The 24,489-nt window shown below is 64.9% G+C and overlaps 1 protein-coding gene across 5 annotated transcripts in view; it reads left to right on the top strand.

The window, feature by feature from the left end:
- The first annotated feature begins 1,427 nt into the window (after positions 1 to 1,427).
- The window catches only part of VAV2 (vav guanine nucleotide exchange factor 2), a 164,295-nt gene continuing 141,233 nt past the window's right edge, over positions 1,428 to 24,489 (top strand). For 4 of the 5 annotated variants that reach the window (XM_047093802.1, XM_047093803.1, XM_047093801.1 and 1 more), the window contains exon 1: positions 1,428 to 1,631. In XM_047093802.1, coding sequence (XP_046949758.1) covers positions 1,428 to 1,631 — 204 coding nt within the window. Of the gene's footprint in view, positions 1,632 to 10,576; positions 11,149 to 24,489 lie in introns of those variants that run through there. The other variant, XM_047093804.1, reaches the window with a different exon arrangement.

Here is a 24,489-nt window from a genome sequence, read left to right as displayed (position 1 = left end):
CAGGGAGGGGCTGTGACTTGCCCAGGGTGGCCCAGCACATCCTGAGCTGAGCCAGGATCCACATCACTTCATCGGCCGATTGGCTCTTCAAGTCCTTGAAGCAGTGTCGCTGTCGCGGGAGGCCAGCTGCTGACAGCGTGGGGCCCCCACCCCAGGGCGTGGCTCAGGAAGGACTTCAGGGCGGGGTCAGTGGACCCCGCAGTCAGCGAGTGGCCTGCCACGACCCAGATCCCAGGCAGCTCGGGCCTCATGACAAGCCCTCCCTCACTTATCTCGAATATTCCATCTTGGACGCCAGGATTTGCCCTTTGGGCAGCTGCAAGTGGCCAGGCCTCTGGGTCATAAAGCAGGGGAATCCCGGCCTTTGTGCGGAGTCGCGGGTGGGGTGGGGGACTTCTTGCGGGTCCCCGGCCCGAGCAGAGGATGGGACGGGGGTTCTGGGCGCATACCCGGCCCGTGTGCCTCCGGCATCGAGTTACCCCTCGGGGACGGATTGGTGGACCGAGGGGACGCGGGGGGCCTCGGCCTAGTCGGTGCCCCCTCCTGGGTCTGTCCTTCTCGAAGGGCCACGCGGAGGTCCCCAGCGCGAAAGGGGCCACAGCCTGGTCGCCACGAGCGGAACGCAGGGCCAACGCAGAGACCGAGACCCGGCCATCCCTCTAGTGGCTAGGCCGCTCGCCCGGGGCGCAGAGCTCCCCAAAAGTCCCGGCGCCCGCCGACAGAGTGGGCGGGCCCGGGGCGGCGCCGCAGCCCCCGCCCTCCGCAACTTTGGCGGGCGGCGGGGCAGGAAGTGGGGGAGCGGGGGCGGCGCCAGGCCCTCGCGCCGGCCCCGCCCCCGCCCCGCCCCGCCCGTGGCCGCGCCCCCCGCGCCCCCCCCACCCCCGCGCCCCCTCACCACCCCCCCTGCGAGCCGCCGCGCCGCCGAGTCGGAGCGCCGGGCGCCGAGCGCGGAGCCCGCAGGCGGGTTGAACAAAGCGGCGGCGACGAGGGTGGCCCAGGCCCCGGACGCGCCGAGCGAGCGACCCGCCGGCCCTTTGTCTCGGGCGGGGCAGGAGCGGCGGCAGCCGCGGGGCGGCCGGAGCGCAGCATGCGGCGCCCCGAGGGGCGGATCGCGGGGCGCTGCGGCGGCGGGCGGCGCGGAGCCCGGCCCGGGGTCCGGGGGCGCTCGCGCGTGTGAGGGGCTCCGGCGCGCCGCGCGGCGCCCACCCCGCGGCCGCACGTGGGCGGGAGCGGCGGCCCGCGAGGAGCCGGAGGAGGAGGAAGAGGAGGCGACGCGCGGCGGCGCAGCGGGGACCCGGGGCCGCCCGCGCGAAGCCCCGCCCCGGCCGCCGAGCCCCGCGCGGGCGGGCGGGATGCCCCGCGGCCACCGCACTTTGGCCGGAGCGCTGCCCTGAGCGGGCCCCGGCCGCGCGGCCGCCGCGGGCGCCATGGAGCAGTGGCGGCAGTGCGGCCGCTGGCTCATCGACTGCAAGGTCCTGCCGCCCAACCACCGGGTCGTGTGGCCCTCGGCGGTGGTCTTCGACCTGGCGCAGGCGCTGCGCGACGGCGTCCTCCTGTGCCAGCTGCTGCACAACCTGTCCCCCGGCTCCATCGACCTCAAGGACATCAACTTCCGGCCGCAGATGTCCCAGGTGAGGGTCCGGGCGCGCGGGCGGCCGCGGGGAGGGAGAAGGGCGCGCCCCAGGAGGCGCGAAGTTGACCAAAGTCCCCCAAGCCCGGGGCGCGCCGCCGCCGCCCGTGGGCACGGCCGGGGAGCGCCCCGGGCCGGTCTGCGCCTCCCCGGCGAGGGGAGACTCGCGGCCGGGCGGGGCGCCCACCCCTGCCGACCCCTCTCCGCGTCCCTCCCGGCCCCGGGGAGCCCGCCACGCCCGGGGGCCTCGTCCGGCGTCGCGCCCTCGGGCTTCGGGTCTGGTGGACTGGACCGTGGACGACGAGCGGGCGCGGTCGCAGGGGTCGGCGGGGCGGGGGGCGGGGGCCGGAGGGCGCGGGTGGGCTCGGGGCGCCGCCTCCAGGACAGGGCCGCACAAGTTGGTGCGATCGGGGGTCCCCGTCGCTCCCCCGGCACCCTCGAGTGTGGCCTTTGTCGTGGCCGAGCGCGTGTGGCTGCAGGCCGGCAGGAAAATGTCTGCGCAGCCGGCAGGAGCTGCTTTTCTTGGCCCCTTAAAGGGAACTTGGCCGAGACTTTAGCAGAATGAAGCTCGGGTCTTGCCCTCCTGGAGTCCCAGAGCTCCCACCCAGCTCCGGTTTGAAGGGGCCCAGGGGGCCAGCCTGGGTCTGGCCAGCGCTGTTGAGGATCCACCTAACTGTTAGCCCCGAAGCCCCCTTCCTCCGTGGCCCTCTGTGGCAAGTCCGCGTGGACAACGGCCATTCATGTGTGACATCGGAAAACAGACTAGGGAGAAGGAGGGATGGAGTGAGTCACGGCTTTTCCAGGCTGGGCTGCATGGCCTCTGCCCTTTGGCTGTGACTGCGTTTCCAAGGAGATGGGGGCCCCCCTCCCCCAGGGAGAGGAGGGGGGTGGCTGCTGACAAAGAGGTGCCCTGAGAGGGTAAGGGGGCTGCGCTCCCACTCAGCCCAGGATCAGGGGAGGCAGACGGGCTGGTGAGGGAGCCTGGAGGTGGGGGCATGAGGTCTTAGGGCCCCCCTAAAGCCAGCTCTCTTGCTAACCAGCCCGGAGTGGGGGCCAGGCGCCCTGCTGCAGAATGCTTTCATAAATCCGTTCCCCTCCATCCACCCCTCGGGGGGGGGGGCTGGGAGGGAGAAACTGAGGGCAGGAAGGGTTGCCGAGGGCAGAGCCGGCCATGGGCGAGAGCGTGTCTGCCTTTGGCCCTGACACTGCCCAGGCTTGCTGGCTCCTGACGGGTTTCCTGGCTGATTGGCAGGGAGGCTGGGGCACAGACACAGCCTGGGGTGGGTCCTGGAGCTGCCCTTTTCCAGCCGTGGTTTGGGCAGGGGGCGGGGGGGAGGGGGCACTGGCTGTGGCAGGTGGCTTGGCTCAGCCCCTGTGCTGGAAGCGCACAGACATCCCGGGGTCCACGGAGCCGTCCGTGGGACAAGGACACTGACACCGGCACAGCCCCTTTGTGCCCCAGCCTGGGTGAAGGGATGGATGTTAAGGGAGAACTGGGAGGGCCAGTGTCTCTGTGTCTTCCTGGGCATGTCCTGATTGACACCTGGCACTGTTGCCTTGCAGGTAGGTGACCGCCTTCGGGGCCTCAGTTTCCTCATCTGGTTGATGGGAACAGCTGTGGGAGCCACCACATAGCCACGTGGTGAGGATTCCACGGGGGAAGGCGGAGAACGTCCTCCGTGCAGTGCCGAGTTAACGTTAGTGATTTTAGGAGGGCCCTCTGGGCACTGGCAGGTATCGCTCTTGGCTGAGGGCTGGTCTCCCTGACCTCGAGCCCACCGGTCACCTTGTGGGGGAGGGGGTGGGTCACCCCTGTCTTTGTGTGTCTGCTGCTGATGCGGGGACGGCCGCCGGTGCTCCTTGAACCTGCGTTCGCTGGGTCAGGGGGCTGGTCAGGTGGCTGCATCTCTCTAGTCATAGTTAGAGAAACGGTCCTCTTTACCAGGTCTGGCTGTGCGTGGTTCGGGAAAGGAGCTTCGGGGCCTCTCTGTGTGGCTACTCTTTGTTAATCGGGAAGCTTCCGGTCCCTGGAGGTGGGAGAGGTGTCCTGTCGGCCCGGCCCACGATGGTTAGATCACAAGGAAAATCGAAGCTTCCCTTTCTTACCGGTCCTGCCCTGGGCGAGGCTCGATCCTGGGGAGGGTACACCACCCCTGTTTTATAGACGAGGCCGCCACAGCTCAGAGACAACGACTTGGCCCGGATCGCACAGATCAGAAACCACGAGCTCAGCTCTCCCCTCTCGGACTTGAAATGAAGTAGGTTCCGCGAGACTTCCCGAAGCTGTCGGGCTGACTTTCGCATGGGCGCTCCTGGCCTGCTGGTCGGTTGCTCCTGCCGCGTGGACGGGGTGTGGGGTGTGCGCCTGTTTTCTGTGGGGGTCTGTGGAGGTAAGTGGGTCTGCAGGCCCTTCCCGCGTCCCTGCCGTCCCGGAGTGCCAGAGACCCGTCCAGCCCAGAGGCCTCCACGATGCTCCCTCGTTCCAGAAGGCCGTGCCGGCTGCTCGTGGCGCCGTCGTGGTTTGGGGGGGGGGGGGACAGCGTGTGGAATGCCCCTCCACTCTGAGTTGACCTCAGCTGGGTTATCGGCCCCAAAAGAGCGTCAGAGCGTGTGCGCTTATGGAGTGTCGGCTGGGTACGGAGCTGGAAACGAGGAGGTGTTCGCAGGGGACCCAAGTTGCCCCTTTGTCATGCCTCCTGGAGCTGGCAGGTCGGGTGCTTTCATTTTTTTTTTTTTAATCCAAAGTGCCTGGAAGCCGCCTTGGATTTAATTAAACTAATTAGGTATGGCCACAATCTGCTGATCCCAAGGAGAGATCACGTGTGTCCAGAGCCGCTTTGGCCGTGAGGGCCTGAGATGCTGATGCCAGGAGCCAGCCCTTGCGTTGGGTCTGAGCCTTCCGGGCGCCACCCAGCCCCGCCCCGCGCCCACACCACCCTGCCGGGCCTCCTCCCCGGAGAACAGGTTGGGAAGCCCGTCGGCGGGGACACGGCACAGAGAGGGCGTGGGACCCCGGGGCCTACCAGGATTCCTCTCCTGCCCACGCCTCTGTCGTCGACTCCTTCCCGACCCTGCCTCGTGCCCTTGCTGGTAGACCTCGCCTCCTCTTAGCCTGATTCTTCCTGGAGGCGCTAGTCCAGAGGCCCCTCCTCTGGGAAGCCTCCTCTGATGGCACTCTCCTGTCCCGCGGCGTGGCGAGCCTGGCCGTGGCCCCCAGACCTGGGTGCGTCGCTAACCTCGCACTTCCGCGCCCTTACTCCACCCAGCGTGTGGGTGCCACGCTTCTGCTGCGCGCTCTGCAAAGCCCAGGAGCTGTGTGTTTTCTGTCGCCCTCCAGACTGGGCCGAGCCCCTCCAGGAGGTCATCTCGGGGTCCCACGGAGCCTGCGTCCCTTTGTTCCTTTGCCGCTGTGTTGCATCATCCCAAGGCAGGCTCTGTGCTTGCTGGGGGGCCCGGGGGGGCCAGCTGGGCGGGTCCTGCTCTCATGACGCCCCAGGCGAGTGCGGGCACACCGCAGAGGTGTCGCCCAGATGCCTGGGGCCGCAGAAGCGGCCTGCAGGTGGCCCGGGTCCTGAGGCCGAGGCGTGCGATGCCAGGGCAGTGGGGAGCAGAGAGGAAGCTTCATACTCGTGGAAAGAGGAAACCTCTTCTGTTTCAATTTTGAAAACGCGTTGTACTCACGGCAAGCTCCGCGTGCTGCACACACAACTGTTTTCGACCCAGTTGAGGTGAATGGGTCATTTGGTCCCTCACCCCGAGTGTGTCAGCGCACTGCCCCAAACAGGGGCGTTGTCCTCGCTGAGCGCGGCCCGGCCTCCCCGTCACGTCCCGCCGTGTGACCCACTCACGCCTCAACGGGTGTCCCTGAAATGCCGGTTCAGCAGAAGGGGCGACCGGGAGGGTTGGCTGCTCTCCCTCTCTCCAGCCCCTCCGTCTGGGCCGGCCCCTCAGCCTTCCCTTGATTTTCAGACCCCAACACCCTGCAGGTACCAGGTGCCTTTTGTTGCAGAACGTCCCTCCGTTGGGTCCCTCTGCGTCCCCTCGGGACTGGATTCGGGTTGTGCGCCTGCGCGGGAGACCGGCCACGATGCCACCCGCTCCCGCCCCTGTCCTGCAGGCGACAGGTGCTTCGGCTTCGACCCCACTCCCTCGCTTGACGGAGGCGGGGTCTGCCGATCCTGTCCTCGGCGTCACTCCGTCCCCCGTCATTCACAGCTTTTCTCCGGAAGGGACTTGGGACAAGGTGCGCCCCTGGTCTTTCCTTCCTCCTTCTTCTCTTCCTTCCTCTCTCTCTTTCTGCCAGTTTGGATCGCGGTTTCCTGTTTTATTCCATGCATTAACGTCTGTTACCGTCATCGTTTGTTTTTGCGCTCACGCTCCCTCGGGTTTGACCCCGGGAACTGCTTCTGTGTGTCTTTGACACGTTCCCAGTGTTTTCGGTGCCCTGCCCTCCTTTTCGGTGCGAGACGTCCAGACTCCTTTTTTATTCTTCTTAGTCCCTGCCAGGAGTCAGCCGTGTGCTTCCGTCTTGGAGAGGGGTGTTTAGAAGCCAAGCTCTGGGTGCAGGGGTGCACACCGCAGCAGGGCGCTCTCCGTGGTGAGAGCTGGCGGTCTGTGTGTGTGTGTGTGTGTGTGTGTGTGTGTGCACCCAGGTGTAGACATATGTGCTGTGTGCATGTGTGTGTCTGGACACGTTTGCATTTGTCTTTATTTTCCAAGTGTATCGGTGCCACCCCACAGAAATATGTGAGCCGGTCTGTGTTTAAAAACTTCTGGTGATCATATGAAAAAAGTAAATAGTGACGCAAAACTCTACTCTTAATGACACATTAAAAAAAATTTTTTTTAACGTTTATTCATTTTTGAGACAGAGAGAGACAGAGCATGAACAGGGGAGGGTCAGAGAGAGAAGGAGGCACGGAATCTGAAGCAGGCTCCAGGCTCCGAGCTGTCGGGACAGAGCCCGAGGCGGGGCTCGAACTCAGGAGCTGCGAGATCATGACCTGAGCGGAAGTCGGACGCCCAACAGACTGAGCCACCCAGGCGCCCCCTTAATGACACATTTTATTTAATCCATGCATTCTCAGCAAGGGGCGATATGGCCCCCAGGGTGGTGGAAATCGGATCTCTGGGGGTAAAGAAATCAAGTGCTTTTTATGCACAGGTGAAGCACAGACGTACATAGAGTACAAAACAGATACACGGTTCCTCTGTTGTATTAAAATTTGATAGCGGGAGGTCGATTAGGAGGTCGATTATGCAGAGTGCCTGGAAAGGGTCCCAGTGGGGACAACTGGAGAAAGAAACCTGCATTTCGCCAGCACTGGTTTTTCCACGCGGCAGGGTTGTGGCTCTGAGCGGCTGGGTAGCGATAGCTCGTCCCTGAGGGCGGGGCTGGGAGCGGGGGTGGGCTAGCAGAGGCCGATGTGCCGGGGTCCCCTCTTTGGCACTGGCCTGACCAACGGGGAGGAGGGGCCCTTGCAGGGCTGTGTGGAGCAGGGTCCTGAGGCCTGGGTGTGGAATCGGCCGGAAAGGCCCGTGGCCGTCATCTGCCCGGGTCGTGGGAAGGCACAGCCTGCCGTTGGCGGACAGCGGGTTGTTTGTGGGGGACGCGCCGCGGGCACCGGTCTGCCTTTGGCCTCGGTGGGCTGGGATGGAACCTGGAAGTTTGCCGTGCGTTTGGCGGGGAGGCCGTCCTGAGGGAGGACCCGCGTCTGTCCACGGTCTGGGCCCTGGAGATGGGCGTCTCAGTGCTGGGAATGGGGGGGGCTCTACGGAGCCCGGGGCCAAGTGTGGGGCCTCCGGCCTTGCTGGAGGCTTGACCGGGATGAGCAGCCACGGTGAGCCCCCACCCCAGCGCCTCGTTGGAGCTCTTTCTTGCATGCGGACATGGTGGCCAAGGATGTCCCCTCCCTGGAGAGCGACTGCCTCATCCTTCCCAGAGACGCACTAGGTCCCGCTCTGGGGGTCAGCAGTGTGATGCCCTCCAGCCTCTTCCTCCCGGCCCCGTGCCCAGCATGTTGGTGCCTGTGGCTTCCTGAGTTTGAGGGTGGGACGCCCCCGGGGCGGACAGTGCGGGTGGGGCCCTGGTTTAGGCAGAGACCCAGGCTCAGCCCCACGGCCGAGGCCCTGCCAGGTGGGCCTCCGTCCCGACTGGCCCGTGAGTCCACCCCTCTCTCCCCCAGCAGGGGTGGACCCTCGTCTCGTGTCGAGGGCCAGACGGTACATATTTCAGGCTTTGTGGGCCAGACGGTCTCTGTCGTGACCACTCAACTCTGCCCTCCTGGTGTGAAAGCAGCCGTGGTCGATCTGGAAATGGGTGAGCCGTGGCCGTGTGCCAGTAAACTTCGTGGAGACTGAAATTTGATTTCGTATCACTTTCATGTGTCGCCGAATATTATTCTTCTGGTTTTTTCCCCCCCGACCGTTTAAAAACATGGAAACGCGCCTCAGCTTTGTGGCCCGTGCAGAGCCAGGCAGCGGGCTCCCTTGCCACGCTTGGGGCCTGTCCTGGGCCTGTGAAGGAGCCCTGGTCCCCGGGCTCGGCCCTCCCGGAGTGTGCCGTTCTGTCTCCCTTTGTACCCGGGGCCCTTGGCACGGGCTCCCGCAGCAGGAAGTGCTCAGTAGGAGCAAAGCTTCTCCATCTTGCGCCAGAAATCGTGCCAAGTGCTGGGGCCGTGATCACCCACTTTGTAGGTGAGGCCGCCGAGGCCGCCGGGGCTGGGCCCCCGGGGTCTGGACATTCGGTGAGCGAGGTGAGGGCCCTGACGCGGCGGTGGAGGGACGCACCGCCATCGGCCACTCGGCTCCAGCGGGGACCTCAGTGGCAGCGGGGTCACCGGCCTGGCCGAGTCTCCGTCTCCTCGTCTGAAAAGGGGACGCCCGTGGGCACCCTGCAGGCTGCCGGGGGCATTTGATGGGAAAACGCGGGCCTGGCGCTGTCCCCGTCTCATGCCTGGCGCCTGCTGGAAAGGTCTCACAGCCTCTCTCTGCTGCTTCCCTCCCAGAAGCTCAGTGCTGGTGGGCGCAGGAGGTGGGGACAGCTGCAGGGTTTGCTGTCACCTCGTTTGGGGCTGTGTCAGTCCTTAGCTGATGCAGATATTTGGATCCGTGAGGACAGGGACTGAGGAGGGCATGGAGGAACTGACCTTGGAAGCTGGATGGCTTTAGGTAAGTGAAGGCTGGAGATGGGCGGTTGCTGCAGAAATGGCCCCCATTAAAAACAAAAAAAAATTTTTTAATGTTTACTTTTGAGAGAGAAAGAGAGCGGGAGAGGGGCAGAGAGAGGGGGAGTCACAGAATCCGAAGCAGGCTCCAGGCTCTGAGCTGTCAGCACAGAGCCCCACATGGGGCTCGAACTCGTGGACCATGAGATCATAACCTGAGCTGAAGTCAGACGCTTAACCGACTGAGCCACCCAGGCGCCCCGGGGATTCTCGATCGTTGCTGCCAGCCGTGCCCCGTCCTGGGAGGGTTTGTCCCCTGACTGCCCAGCACCGGCCCCTCCCCTGGGCCTTAGGAGACCCCGTGAGGCACCGGGTTGGGCACTTAATGGAGAGGTTACGGGGGCTACCCGAGGTCACACAGCCGCGTGGAGCGTGAGGCCTCTTGCCAACCCGCACAACGGCCCTTGGACGGTCCCCACTGGTGAGGAGGCTGGGGGGTGCCCAGGGCCTGAGTCCAGAGGTGGCCCCGGGCTGCCCGGCCCTGCCCTTGTGGCTTCATGGCTCTGGGCCCGTCCTCACCTGCTCCCTGGTGCTGGGAGGGGGCTCACTGTGTCGTTGCTCCCCACTCGTGGTCACGCGCTCATGGGCATCGGGCGAGAGAAACAGGGACCCCTGACACTGTGTCCCTGACCTTCCAGAAGAGGAGACGGCAGGAGGGTTCTTGAAGAGACGAAAGGGGCACTTTCCAATGCAGAAAGCCATCCAGCAGGCCCGCGAGGGGCTGCCTGTCGGGACGCTGGGGAGGTGACAGTGGCCCTACTCCGGTCGTGTGTTCTGACCTGTGTCCCCCCGGCCCTGCCTGCTCTCCCCAAATGCCATTTCTGGAACTGGGGAATGCACTGCTTGGGGGTGAAGTTGAGGCCTGTTGGGGGGGGGTGGGGGTGGCTGAAGCTGGGGTCTCAGGGTGAGGGGGCCTCCCTGTCCCCGCCCGGCCGTGGGGCCCTGCTCAGTGCCCCTCCTCCACCATCAGATGACGTCAGGTCCCTGCCGAGCTGTCTCCCGGCGCATTCATGGCTCCGCCACGCAGATCAGTGCGTCCCTGAGATGTGGGAGGTGGCGGGGAGGGTGCTGGTCCGCGCCCCCAGGAGTCCCTGTGCCGGGGACAGGCCTGGGTGCCAGGTGTGGGCCTGCTCCCGCGCCCCCCCCCGCCCCAGCCCTGCCTCTGGGTGGTCTCCTCCCTCAGCGCACCTCCCTTTCTGTGCCACACGCTTCCACGTTGCCCAGATGTCCACTCGATCGTCGTAGCTGACCCGTAGGCGCAGGGTGCTGCCAGGCGAGGGTGGTGTGGGCACCGATCGCGTGGCGGCCAGTGGCCCCAGGGAGAGGGGACCTCTGCAGAGGCGCAAGGGCTGAGCCACCTGCCAGGGTCCCCACGGCCCCGCCCCTGCCTTCCTCACGTCAGAGCCGAGGCCCACGTTCAGGCTTCTCTGGCTTGTCCCGGCAGGGGCTGGCTGTGGTCCATGGCGGTGCTCCTGTTTGCTGGCCCCTGGGGCTGGCAGGCGGCTTGCTGAGAGGCCTCAGCGCCCCACAGGAGTGGGGGGGTCCCAGCTTGTAACTGTACAAGCGGGCGTCTGGTTCCGGGGCCATCGCCACCTGTCCCGGGCACACGGGGCACCTGGGGCAGTCTGTTCGCAGCCCGTGTCAGGCCCTCGTGCTCCCGGCAGCCACATCCGGAGACCCTCCCTCCCTTCCCTGAGCTCCTCCCACTCTTCTTTACCCCTCCCTGCCAGAGGCGGGCATCTGTGTGCCCCCCCAGCCCCCCGAGTCTCTGGCCGCAGGGGCAGGAGAGAGGACAGCTGACGGGCATTTCGGTGAGGGACGAGACCGCTCGGATCTGAGCTGTTTTCCCGCGCGGGTGATGGCCTCGCACAAGAGCTGTCACGGAGACATTCGGTTTTACTTGTTTTCACCCCAGAGCTCGGAGGAAGCAGGCTTGAGGCGCGGCAGCGGGGCGTGACCACACGGCTGCTCCCCCCGGGCCTCTGTGCTCCTGGCTGCAGAAGGGGCCCCCGTCCCTCGAGGTGTCTGGGCGTAGTCGGTGCGGCGAGGGCTCAGGGCCGGTGTCCTGGCTCGGCTGCCGAGCACCGTGGGCCGCGGAGCTTGACGGTCGTGGGGCCTCGGTTTCCTCCTCTGTAGGATGGGCGATCTTTCTCGGCGGGTGAATAGATAAACGTGGGGTCTCTCCAGACGACGGAGTAGGAGGCGACCAGAGGGAGGAACGAAGCCTGACAGGTGTTGCCGTGTGGACGAACCTCGGGCATGTGTGGAGGGAGAGAAGGCAGACACGAGAGGGTAAGGACTGTGGGACTCCAGCAATACGAGGTTCCAGGGCAGGTGAATCGACACACACAGCGAGTGGGGGGGGGGTGGTGCGGGGAGGGGGGAGGGAAACCGGGCGGTGAGTGTACTAAATCACCAATCGTAATTTTGTTACGTGTCCTTTTTTTTAAATGTTTATTTTTAAGAGACAGAGACAGAGAGCGAGCGGGGGAGGGGCAGCGAGAGAGGGAGACACAGAATCTGAAGCAGGCTCCGGGGTCCGAGCTGTCCGCACAGAGCCCGACGTGGGGTTCGAACCCACAAACCGTGAGATCACAACCTGAGCCAAAGTCGGACGCTTTACCTACTGAGCCACCCAGGCGCCCCCCCGCTTTTTTTAAATTAAAGTTTACTTATTTATTTTTGAGAGAGAGAGAGAGAGAGAGGGAGGGAGGGAGTGCGAGTGCACGCGAGCAGGGGAGGGGCAGAGAGAGGGAGAGAGAATCCCTAGCAGGCTCCACACTCATCACAGAGCCCATCATGGGGCTCGAACTCGTGAACTGTGAGATCATGACCTGAGCCCAGGTCAAGGGTCAGACGCTTAACTCGCTGAGCCACCCGGGCGCCCCTCTGATGTGTCTTACCACACAGGAAGAGCCTTGGGCTGGCGGGGGATTATGTGAGGCATTTGAGCAGGTGCGGGCAGGTGAGTACCTGAAACCCTCACTTGCTGTGCTGGGGGCCTCGGGGCCACCGTGTGACTCCCACGGGCCCCGCACACTTTGCCTGTGGCCTCCCTCTTCCACAGAAGATGTAAAGGGCCCGGTTTTATGACTGTGTGGATGTAAAGGCAAGGGTACTAGCAGCATATGTTGAAATGTGGTCTTTGACCTCACACCCCTTTGGGCCCTACAAGTGCTGGCCCGCCGTGCCTGGGGAGTGGCTCAGCCCTGCGTGGTGGCAGGACACCTTTCTCGGGCCTCTTCTTGTCCTGGGTCCGTGCTGCTGCAGGACTCGGGGCACTGAGGCAGGGCTGGGTGCCCCGGGGGTTCCGCGGGACTTACTTCTCTCTCTGGGAGTGAGGCTTGAGTGGAAGCAGGAGGCAACTGCCTCTGTTCCAGGCTCCTGACTCAGCGCCTCAGACAGGACGGCCCAGGCGAGCTCCTGAGCTCATGTGTCGGGAGAAAGTCCCCCCTCCTCCCCACCTCCTGCGCACCCGATTCAGAGTGTACGATGAAGGAAGACGGGGACCGGGAGCATGTGAGAGGTTGCGTCTCAGTGGCCCTACCTGTAAAATGGGACCATCATCTCTAGGTGCCTCCAAGGGTGATGGGAGGAAGGCTCCTGGGGCATCTGATGTTCCCCGTGAACAACGGAAGCCGCTCGGGGTCTGGGTGCTGGGATCTGTGTTTGCGTAATCCCTCCTGCGGGAAGCCGCCCTGCCTCTGACGTGGGAGTCTGCGCTCTGGTTGACAGGTCCCGGGCCTTGTGCCACTGGGTGAAGGAGGGGCGTTTTCTCCCTGCCCTGCAGTAGCCCAGCGGCCCTGGAGCCGCGATTGCCCCCCGGAAGCGCACCCGGGGGCGGCATTGGCTTTCAGCAAGGATGTGGGTTTTCTCCGTGTCTCTGGCAGATTCGGTTCTCCTGCGTTGGCGGCCACACTCCTGGAGCCTTCCCTGCCGTCCCTCCCGCTGACCTTCCCGGCCGGGCGTCCGTGTGGGGGCAGTGGGCTTCCTGAGGGTTCCATCGGGGCAGCGGAGGGGCGGGCCGTGGAGGACGGGCGCCTCGTCTGGGAGTGAATAAGGGCGTCAGTAAATCCGCAGGCGGCCCTTGTGTGCGGAGCTCACGTCTGCTTTGGCTCTGCGGTGCCGTGAGGCCCGGCTGCACTTCTGGGACTCGTTTCTGGAACTGGGTGCGTGTGCGGACGGATCCCAGTGGACCTTGGGGTCAGGAGGCCGGTGCGCCCTGCCGTCTCTCTGTGCATCCCTGACAGGTCCGCATGGTGCTGGCCGCCTCCAGTAGGCGGAGAGTGGGGGGGTGGGCTTGCGTCCATCGTCCCGGCGGTGGCTGAGGGTTCTGGGGTTTGGCCTGCAGAGCTCCGTCCACCCTGTGCACCCCACTCTAGCCGGGGGGCAGGGTCCAGGCGTCGATGGCTGTTGAACGGCTGGTTCTGTTCATGCCAGGGACCGCACTCCGGACCGGTTCTGGATCTCCATCCCGAGGCCTCCCCCCTGCACGAGTGTGTCCGGCTGGTGGTGGTTGTGTCCCGCAGGGTGGGAAATGGCCCCGGCCAGGCGGCCAGCAGGTCACCGCCGTGTCTCGCCTTGCCCAGCGGAGCGGCTCCGGCCTTCAGCCTTTCTGCCGCTTCGCCATCTGGCGGCCGTGGGGACGTGCGGGCCAGCACGTGGCCCGCCTCCGGGGGGTGGATCCGGCCGGAGTGCTCAGCCCCTTCCTGTGTTCCTCGGGCGCGGCGGTGTCCCCCGCGTGCTGGGCCGGGTCTGGGCTGCTCCCAGGCTGCCCGGCGATGCCTGGGTGATCATAATTAGTCACAGTGCTGGGGGCGCCTGTCCACGGACCTGACCCCTGCAAAGGACAGCCTCGGGGAGTGGGGGTGACCGGGGGCCGTTTGATAGCACTGGAGGCTGAGGCTCAGGGCGTCCGGGAGCTGGTCGGAGTTCACCGGGAGGGGTGGAGGCGGGACTCAAACCCGTGGCCTCCTGTGGCCACGGGCCCACGCGCCGCGCGTGCCGTCGGATGCACAGCCGCCTGCACGCTCTCGCGGTAATTCACGCGCTGGCAGCCCCTCTCCTCTTTTTCTAAACTCGTGTGCGTGGTAAAAAAAAATTTTTTTCCTCCTTCTGAAAAACGAGAAGATAGAATTTTCACACACCACTCCCTCGTCATGCAAATACACCTTGGGAGAAATCGGCCTGCCATCTCCATGGGTGTATTTGGTGGTAATTTAGCTGCTTAAATGGAACATCTGTTAGCCGGCGAGGCTCCGGGGGAACGGAGCGGTAGATCGCAAGAGTGCTGGGGAAGCAGTCTGTTTGCAGCAGGAGCTCAGGCCCCCCCGCCCCCCCGCCCCCCACCCCCCGTCCACGCCCGCGCGCGGAGGGGCGCCTGGCACTGAGGACCACGGTGCGACAGGCTGCGGGAGGCTGGAGTGTGTGTGCCCGCCCCGCTTGGGTCCCCGAGGACAGCTGTGCGGGCTCAGCGAGGCCGGGGCTCAGGGGAGGAGCCCGTCTTTGCAGCCTGCCCGTGCCCGAGGGACTCTTACACCCAGGCCCCCCACCGGCCGCGTTTCCCCCTTCAGCCGAAGAAGGGGGGTCGTGGTGGTCAGGAACCAGGCTGGGCCCGAGCTCAGACCTGCCCCGCTGCTGATGGGGCCGCGTGCGCCCCCGGATGCGCTTCTCAGTGACCCCTTCCGCCCACCCTGCCTATGCCCCCTTGGCTCACCTGTGAAATGTGCTGCCGTGTGATCGGGTGAGGTCCCCAGAGTCTCCTGGCTCCCAGTAGGCACTGGTTTCCATGTGCGTTCCGGCCTTTCTGTGAAATGGGTGGTGGTCTTCCTGGCAGCCAGATTCTGGGGGGAGGGCGCCTTCCTTCCCTGCCTCCTGTCGGGTCTCCTCTTCCGTTAAGGGATCTTCCCGGGCGCCCCCAGCTCCTCCTCCAGCCCCCACAGGGTCTTTGGAGTTTCCAGCTCCACATTTACTGAGCACCTACTGCCCGTGCCTGGCTGGCCCTCAGTGCGAGGGAAGGACGGGTGAGGCCTGGCGACTCAGAGTCTGGGGGGGGGGGCGCCGAGGGGAGCAGCGGTCACCTGGAAGGGGAAGTTAGAGGAACCCAGAGCCACTGCCTTCAAGGCTGTAGGGAGGCAGGGTGGTGGGTGGTGGGTGGCTTGGTCCGAGGTGCAGAGGTGTCACAGAAGGGGGTTGGAGAGAACGTGATGTCCTGGATTTGGCTTCAGAAGGCTCTGTCTCGGGGCGCCTGGGTGGCTCGGGCCGGTTAAGCTTCTGACTTCGGCTCAGGTCATGATCTCATAGTCCGTGAGTTCGAGCCCCGCGTTGGGCTCTATGCCGACAGCTCAGAGCCTGGAGCCTGCTTCGGATGCTGTGTCTCCCTCTCTCTCTGCCCCTCCCCTACTTGTGCCCTGTTTGTCTCTCTGTGTCTCAAAAAATAAATAAACATTTGAAAACAGAATTAAGAAAAAAAGAAGGTTCTGTCTGCCTCGGCCTCAGTGGTGGGAGTGGATTGGAGGCAGACGCAGTCACCCCAGCAGGGAACCGATCAGGCCTGGCCCGGGTAGGGTAGGGGGTGGTATGGGGGAGGGGAGAGAAGCTCCCAGCTCCGGGGTGTGGGGGAGGCGGGGTGATGAGGAGGGTGCCCTGATGTCAGGCTTGGGCAGTGGTGTAGACGGTGGGGCTCGTCCACATCCCCCCATGGGGCTCAAGGTCTGCCTTTGGCAGTGGCCCAGGGAAGGCCCGGCTCGCCCAGCGGTCTGTCCGGAATCTGCCCTGCACCGGAGTTGCGGGACGTTTCGGCCCCACCCGGTTGTGTTCTGTGTCTGGCTTTGAGCTTCCTGCCTTTTTTCCGGTCTCTGTGTGGCTGACCACATCGGTGTCCAGGCTGGACTTGGGGGCGGGGGGGCTGGCCCCGGCCTCGCCGTGCCGAACTCTGCGGCCTCTCGTGCGGCCAGGGCCTCGGCAAGAGACCCCTTCCATGAGCACCGGGCTTCATCCTGGACTCCCCTTCCTTGATGATGACGTTCTCTCGTCTGCTAACAGCTCTGCCTTCGCCAGCTCGGGATTGATCAGGTCGTAAGCAGGTGAATCCAGCTCCCTGGGGAAGCACAGATCCCAGCACGTGCGATTCACCTGCAGGTGACACGACGGCCTTCGCGGAGACCCAGCGAGACGGCCGCAAACCCAAAATCGTGGCGTGTGTTATTTTTAAGTGGTTTTTGCCTGTGGGAAGAGTGTTTTTTCTTAAAAAGGGTTCCGCTTTCCATGGATCTCTTCGAGACCGCTTTATTGCTATTGATTCAGTGAAGCTTTAATCAGGAAACAGGCTCGCGGTGGGCTCTGTGGACAGTAACCTCCTAGCCTCGCCGGTTCGTTCAGTGGGGGAGAATTTGCCGTGGCTCGGTGGCCGCACGGGAGCAGCTGACTGACGTCTCGAGCTCGAGGCCCGCGTTCGGGCAGGGCCGGACCCCAGGACTTGGGGGCTGTCAGAGGGTGGGGCATCACTGTTTGATACCGGTTGGGACTCAGAGACCCAGGACGGTCTCCCTGCCCCTCACCCCCTTCCTCTGCAGTGAGGGCCCCCAGGCTCTGTAACGGGGGATGTAGTGTGGCATGACATTGGCGTGGCTGTCAGGAGAGGGGGGACGGTGTTTGTCTAAGGTGTCCCTTGAGGGATATCCGGGCCTCCCAGGATGGCGCTGTGGGTAGGGACCCCGGACGGTCACGGCCTGTCCACGAGAGGTTTCTCCCCTCCGCGGGCCCCGGCGTGGATGGCACCAGCCACACACGTACGTACAGAAGGCTTGCTGGTCTGCCTGCCAGCCGGAGGGCACTGTGCAGTTACCTGTGCATCCCCGGGGCGTCCCCGGGGCGTCCCCGAGGAGCCGGGGCTGTTGCCTTAGTCCCCACGTGGCAACCTGCTTTTGTCCCTGCTGTGTCTGCCCCACGTGGCTTCCCGTTCACATTAGTTCATCCGTTCCAAGGTAGGTATTTTCTTCGTGTTCTGACGTCTCCGAAATGAGCGTGGGCCTGGGAGCCTTGTGAGGAGGGCCGTGGCCGGCACTGAGGTCCGTGTGGTGTGTGTGTGTGTGTACAGGGAGGCCATCTTTAGTCAGCAGGGAATGAACGTTGAGACAAACAGCCCCAAACACCGACTTCTAGAGAACCCGGTCAAGGAAGTAATTGACCTGGCAGCACTCTTTCCGAATGGCCTTCTGCGATTCCTCCGTGTTGACGAAATCGTCACGGAGACAGCGGTGTGTGCAGTTCTGGGAGCCTTGCGGGGTCGGGGTGGGGCCGGGAGGGAGGGCCTGGGCGGGTGTCCCCCGGGGGATGGGGAGTGTGGGGGACGCAGCCCACTCTGCACCCAGCCTCTGGGTCCTGGGGGGCGACGGGGAGGATTCCTTTTGTCTTCAGGCCTCTCTCTGCGCAGCCTTGAGTCCTGGAGCCTCTGCCCCCCAGGTGCCCAGGAGGGTCAGAGAGTGGGCACAGTCGAGCTGGGGGTGCCCACATGGTCTGCCTGCGCCCCCTATCCTCTGGCACCGGGCTGCCACGTTTTGCCGCACCTTAGCCCAGCCTTTGAGTTCCATGAGGCCACCGGAGTGGGGACACGGGTGGCTGGGGGCCATCAGGACGGGTGTCCCAGGACCGGGTTGTCGGGAGGCTGGGGGATGAGTAGCCAGGGGCAGGGGCGGGTCCTTGGGGCGGCACCCCTTTCCTGTCCTAGGGGTGGGTGCGGAGCCAGGGGCGGCCGCCTCTGAGGACCCGAGGCCGCCCTTCCGCCTCCTTCAGACTCATCGATCCGAGCGTGTTTTCCTGGACGGGTTTCAGCGGCTGTTCCCAGAGCAGCTTGTTAAGGCTCGTCCTTGCCTCTCCGCGAGCAAGGTGCCGCTGGCTGAGCAGTGCTCCAGACCAGCCACCCTGGGGGTCGGCCGTGGGACGTGCGTCCCCGAAGCTCCCCTCCGGGAACCGGAGGTCAGGTGGCCGGCCCTCAGCTTGCCTTTCCGGCTGGTCTCCTCTCAGGCCAGCCGTTTGGCTCTGGGGCCAGAAGCGGGGGCAGCTGTTGAGGACCCCCGGGCAGTGGGGTCCGGGGAAGGAAGGAGCAGGGCGCCGGGCCACACGTGTCCTCGGTGCCTCCTCTCCCAGATCTCCTGAGGTCCAGCCAGAGCGGAGAGGGGGTTCCGGACCCTTGGGGTGGGGTCCGCGGCCCCAGACAGCAGCGTTCGGCCACCCTGCTTGTCTTCAGGGGAGCGGTACTCTCCATTAGAGCACCCCGTTTCCTTCCTCTCTGCTGCCCTTGGCTTTTCGGCCACAGACTGACCCCCAGGCATCTGTGGAGGCTTCCAGATGTGGTCCTGGGCCCGGCCTGCCGGAAAAGCCGTCCCGAGAAGGACAGGGAGGGGCACCCGGTGTGGCTGCTCGGTGTGGATCGGGACCTTCTGCTTACCTGCCCTCCCTGCACCGGCGTCTGCGGTCCGTCAGCCCTGGATCCGCCCTGGGGTATCCAGCCTCGTGCCGGTGACCGCTCCTCCCCTCTGAGCACCCCTCCCCCTTCCATGACCTCCCCTGCCTGGTGTTCCTGCTCAGCCGGCTTTGGCCCTGGGGGCTTTCCCTGCCCTGCCCTGGCATGGGGGCCGGGGGCTCTGTTCAGCGCAGCCCGGGAACAGCCCTCTCCCGTCTCCCTGGAGTTGGACCCCGTCTCTCTGAATCTGAGGCGCCTTCTTCCTGGGTGCCAGACTCCTTTGCTGAACAGAGGGTGTCGCAGAGTCAGGTTGACAAAGCGCCACAGGCCTGGGCCGGCAGAGCATCCCGCGTCGTCAACCGTCTGGAGGGAGGAAAGAGCCTCGCCCTGACTGAGGGGCGCCTCCCTGCGCTGCGGCTGTTGGTGTTAGAGGGCTCCCGGCCGAGAGGAAACAGAACGCACTCCGTTTCCACTTTCTTCTTAGGCTGGTGCTTGGTTTCCCGGCTTGAGGAAGTCGTTGGCAGTGATGCTTCGGGGTTTGGGGCGAAGCTTCCGGAGGGATCCTCCCGGTGGGACGTCCCTTTGGCCCGAGCTCAGGGCGAGGCTCCCTGCTGGGCGGCTGTACGCCCCGGGCCCCTGGGCCACCTTGGCCTTTGCTCAGCGGTTGGAGGCCTCTCCAGGGACCCGGGGAGGCGGGGAAGGGAGCCTCAGTGTCATGGTTAGTGTTTTAGCTGTGAGATGATGAAATTCCCCACGGACCAGAACTTTCTCAGCCCGGCTTGGGCCTGGGAAGGGCAGCTCTGACCTCCCCCGTGCACCAGCGGCAGGCCGTGTCTGTCTGTGGTGGGGTTGGCATCACGAAGCTGGTTTTTGTGTCTGTCCGACTCTTCCTGGAGACAGAGGAGCGGTGCGCAGTGTCCTGCGCGAAGGACCCGAGGGTCTCCCGGCGACCGGGGCCCCAGGGCTTGCCAGCTCTTCCCGGCACGTGTGTCCTGGGGCGGCCCCTCAGCCTGGAGGCCTTACAAGGACAGAAATCTCTCCTGTCATCTGGTAGAGGCCCCAAGGTGTCGTCGAAGGCCCCAGGGCGCGGTCCCTCCTGGCCATCCGGGGGACGCCTCTCTCAACGCATCATCCAGTCTCTGCCTCTGTCTTGCCTTCTCCACCCTGTGTGTCCCCACCAGGCTTCCGACCTGTGGGGCCTGCCTTTCTGTCCCCGTGCTCTGGCCCGCCCCCGGACGCCCCTGTGGTCTGCAGCTGGTGGGCCGCAAGATTCCACCCCCACCCGGAGCCGCTCCACTGCTCTCTCACTTCCCTTGGCCGCCCCCTCCCCGCCCCCTTCTCCCGAAAATAACCCCGGGGTGGGCGGGCACCTTGCAGGCCCAGCCTAGGAGCCTCGGTTTAACCGTCTCTTCCCGTGGGGGGTGGGCAGAGGCTCGCGCTTTCCTACTCGGTGCCCTCGTGCCTGGCACCGTGCAGGGCCGGGCAGCCGTTTGAGTGATGCAGGGGTGAATCATGAATGAACGAAGCAGGGAAGGTGGGTGGCCTGCCCGGGGCTTCCCGAGGCCCTCGTCCGCGGAGTCTGCCCGTGCCTGTCTGTGCCCAAGGCCGTTGGGCTGTGACCGTCCCCTGCGGCGGCCCTGCCTCCACGCGCCCCGTAGCGGACAGGGGCTCAGCTGTGGGAATGGCCCGGGAGGGACAGAGCCAGTTACTGTCACGTAAATGTGATCTCGAAACCCTGGAAACACCCGGAATGCCCGACGGGAGGCATCGCTGGAGTGTGTGGCCCGCGTCCGGGGAGATTCCCAAACACCAGGCCCACGTGTCACACTGCCAGGGAGGAAATGCCAGGGCCCAGAGCTGTGTGCTGATCCCAGCAGTGAATTTTGTAACAGCAAAAGATGCAGAGCCAAGAGGCTGGACGACAAAAAGCCCTCGCGCGGTCGGTGGTGCTTCGGGGCCGGAGCTCACGTGGGGTTTCGTTTTATTCCAGACTTCCGCCTCACGGAGGAGAGGCTGTTCCTATCTGGGGGGAAAAGACCGGCACCCTGAGCAGGTGGGGCCGGGCCCGGGCTGGAGCTCGGCTGCCTACGGCTGAAATACCAGCTCTGGCCAGCTTCCCTCTGCTGGGACAGCTGGGGGCTTGCCCGCCCCTCCCACCCCCTGCCCTGCTGGCCTCTGCCCCCGGGCCCCTGCAGCCTCCCTCCCCCCCGCCCGGCTCCCACCGGCTGGGGGGAGGGCGGAGGGTGGAGGGCGAGTCCACAGCTGCGAGCATTCCTGACCCCGGTTCAGGGGAGAGGGCCCAGCTGCTCCTGGCAGACAATGGAGCTCCTTCCCCCCCTCCCCCCCCTGCCGTGCCCCCTGTGCCCCCTCGGCGCTCTGCCCTGGGGCTGGTGCTGGCGCGGCTGGAATTTCCAGTGTGGAGAAGGTTAGGCGGCTGCAGGGTTCACAAGAAAGCACTTCTCCCAAAGCCAGCCCAGAGTGCAGGGTCTTTTTAAGAAATCCTAAAAGTAATGCGCAGTCGTGGGAAACGTGACAGGAGGCCACTCAGGAAGGTTCCCCGGACTCCCGCCCCGGGCAGGCCTGTGTCACTGACTTCGAGGCCCCCAGACCCACAGTGGCCATCAGAGGCTGTTTCTGTGGCTCCTGAGAGAGCCAGAGACCCTCCCGCAGGGGTGGCGGCTTTGGGGGGACCGGGAGGGCGGCGGGGGGGGGCGCGGCCCCCAGATGCATCCACGCAGGGGTCCCATGCTAGGGGGACCTGGCGAGCCATCCAGTTCCCGAGGTCTCCCACCCGGTTTCTTTTTTGTAGTGAAATTAGCATGAAGTCCGCTGTCTCAGGCGCTTTTTGGGGCACAGTCCAGTGACAGGTTGTTCACAGTGTTGCACAGCCATCGCCTCCACCCGACTCCAGAATCGTTTTCACCTTGTAAAACCGAGGCCACCCAACACACAAGCCTGCACTCCCCGCTTCCTGCGGCCCTGACCCCACCGCTCTTTCTAATTTGTTTTTTATTTGTTTTTTATTTTTTTTAACGTTTTATTTATTTTTGAGATAGAAAGAGACAGAGCATGAGCAGGGGAGGGGCAGAGAGAGAGGGAGACACGGAATCCGAAGCAGGCTCCGGGCTCTGAGCTGTCAGCACAGAGCCCGACGCGGGGCTCGAACTCCTGGAACCGTGAGATCATGACCTGAGCCGAAGTCGGCCACCTGCCCGCCTGGGCCCCCCTGGCAGGCGCCCCTCCACTGTCCTACCTTCTGCTTCTATGAATGTGGCTTTTCTGGGGCCTCACGGGAGCGGACCCTGTATCCTTGTCCTTTTACATCTGGCCGTTTCCATCGCGTCCTCCAGGCCAGCCTGCGTCAGGATCTCCTTCCTTTTTATTGTCATTTTTATTTCTCGTTTGAGAGGGAGAGTCGCAAGCAGGCTCTACGCTCAGCGCGGAGCCCGATGCGGGGCTCGATCCCATGACCCTGGGATCACGACCTGAGCCGAGATCACGAGTCGGTTGCTCAACCGACTGAGCCGCCCGGGCGCCCCAGGATCTCCTTCGTTTTGAAGGCCGGGTGCTGTTCCGTGGTGCGGCTGGCCCCCGTTTTGCTGGTCCGTCGCCCGTCGCTGGGTGGATGGCTTCCGCCTTCTGGCCACCGCGAACACAGCCGTGCGCGTCCTTTGGGCCTCCGCGTTCAGTTCTTCGGAGAACGACCAGAGGTGGGATCGCGGGTCACGTGGCAATTCTGTTTTTGACGTTTTCTGGAGCTGCCGAACTGCTTTCCACAGCAGTTGTTGCCTACGCTTGTTACTTTCCGTTTTGTAGCGTCCACCTACTGGGTGTGAGCTGGGGTCTGGTTCCCTCCCCTGTCAACGCTGCAGACCCCCCCCCCGCCCCCCGCCGGCTCTGCCTCCCCGAGCCCCAGGGGCTGCGGTCAGGCTCACTGGGTGGGGAAACCGAGGCTTTGAGCGGGGCAGAGACCTGTCCGCCGTCCCCAGCGAGCCGTGCGCCAAGAGTACGTGCGCCTCCAGTGACCTGCCCGCACTGGCTGACGGGGCGGCCGCGACGGGTCCGGGGAGACGACGCCCTGCCCCCGTGTGCCCTCTCCCCAGGGGCTGCAGTTCCTCTTGGAGGTCAACGGCTGGTCTCCGTGAGCCCGTGAATGGGCAGCGGTCACGTGGGAACAGAAATGTCTTCCGCACGGGAATGGGGGGAGAAGTGACTTGGGAAGCCGCCTCTGAGACTTTGTGTCTAAAGGAAGGGCGTCCCTTGTGTGAGGGAGGCTGGGGGGTGGAGAGGAGGTGGGGCGCCTGGTGTCAGCCTCAGGAGTTGGACCCTCTCCCCGGCTTCTTCATGGAGGGGTGGCTCCCTGCGGGGCCCCTAATCTGGGCGATCAAGGCCGCGGGAACACGCGGGGCGTGGGTGTTTGATCGAGGGAAGGATTGTGTCCCTAAGGGACCAGGGCTCCCGACGGGCGGAGACCCCACTGGAGGGTATTCAGAGGAGGGGGGCCTCAGCGCCGCCCCCGTGGGGACGCCCCCGGCCCCCCACCCCGGGCCTGGCGGAGCCTCCTGCTTCCGGGGCAGGCGTCTGTTGGGGCGGCGGGACGCGGTGCCCCCTCCCCCCTCCCCAGGCCGAGCTTGCGTGTCTGGTGCAGAAATGAAGCGCGTCTCGAAACAGAAAAAACCGTGTTTACGTCGGAGCCTCCACCTGCTGGGACTTCAGAGACATTTCCCCCAGTCCTCGTCCACCTGCAGACGTATTTGTGCCTGGTTTTGTTAGTCGTGACACAGACGCACCCACACCTGCACACACCCCCTGGTGCGCCCCGCCTGGCCGCACGTCCCACACGGGGGGGCTTTGGGGTCAGCGGCAGTGACGGGGGCACAGTAAGCGGTCAGCGGCCACTGCAGCCTGACCTTCTGTTCCCAGACGAGGGCTGAGCCCCTCCCCCCGGAGCCTTCGGGGCCACTCTGAGCACCTGCTATGGGCTGCTGGGCGCTTGGGGTCCTTTCTGACATCTGGGGAGAGGTGGGTTTTTAAAAATTTTGGTTTAGTGTTTATTTAATTTTGAGACGGCGAGACAGGGCCCGAGTGGGGGAGGGGCAGAGAGAGGGAGACCCAGGATCTGAAGCGGGCTCCAGGCTCCGAGCTGTCAGCACAGAGCCGGACGCGGGGCTCAAAGCTGTGAACCACGAGATCATGACCTGAGCCAGGCGCCCCGGGGAGAGATGGCTCTTGAAAGGGCTTGTGGCACTTGCAGAGCGGGAGGCAGCCCAGAGAGGCCTGTCCCCAGTTTGGGCTCCTCGTAGACACCCACGGTGTCCCCCCCACGGTGACAGAGCTGACTCAGCAGCCTTGACTCTGGGTGGGGGGATGGGTGGACGGACGGGCTGTGTGTGTGTGTCTCTGGGGGAAAGTGGCAGTCCCTGGGGCTCCCCTCTCGTCTCTGACCCCCCCCCCCGGGAGCTGTGGGGTCATGAGCGGACAGGACACTTTGCCCTTCTCGAGATGACGTGTGCCCACCGGAGGAGGGATTCTCCACGCGCAACCGCGTGGTGCGTTGAGGGATGCTTCCTGCAGCACGGCTGGCATGGTCGAGGAGGACGTTTTGTGTCCCTCTGTGCTCGTGGCGGCCGGACCTCAAAGGTGCTTCGTGTAATGCACTGGGTTGCCGTGGGTGGGAGGTCACGTGCATGACCGGGCTGTAATGGGCAAGCGTGAGGGGCTCTTAGCTGCCCCCAGGTGGGCTGCGGCCCCTGGGTGAGAGGGTGGCTTTCCCAGCGGGGGGGGGACATCAAGGGGTGAGTTTTGGGGTGCTCGAGCTGGGCGCCCTCCCATAGCAAGATGGAGGCAACCACTGGATGGGGGGCCTGGGGCCCCCGAGAAGTGCACTCAGCCTAGAGCTAGGGTCCTGGGGGCGGGAGGTCCCCGGGAGGGTGCGGCAGCAGGAAGGCTCCGATTTGAACCCACATCTGTCTGCCTGAGAGCTGGCTGGGTCTGCCTGGGCCCCACACCTCGATTCAGCGGTGTCCGGGGCTGGACCAGGCACCGCGATGTTCAGAGGGAGGTGGCAGGGAGGAGGGTCTGCGGCCCCCCTGGCTGAGAGCCTTTTTGGGGCCCTTGTCCCCAAAGAGCCCCGAGTCACAGCCGGAGGACGCGTCAGTGTGCCAGCCGAG

This window comes from Lynx rufus, unplaced genomic scaffold (assembly GCF_022079265.1).
Source record: "Lynx rufus isolate CCGP_SWC_20201006 ecotype Redwood Valley unplaced genomic scaffold, mLynRuf1.p SCAF_36, whole genome shotgun sequence".
NCBI classification, from domain to species: domain Eukaryota; kingdom Metazoa; phylum Chordata; class Mammalia; order Carnivora; family Felidae; genus Lynx; species Lynx rufus.
The sequence above is the reverse complement of the archived record's forward strand: the minus strand, read 5'-3'. Positions and strand labels throughout refer to the sequence as shown.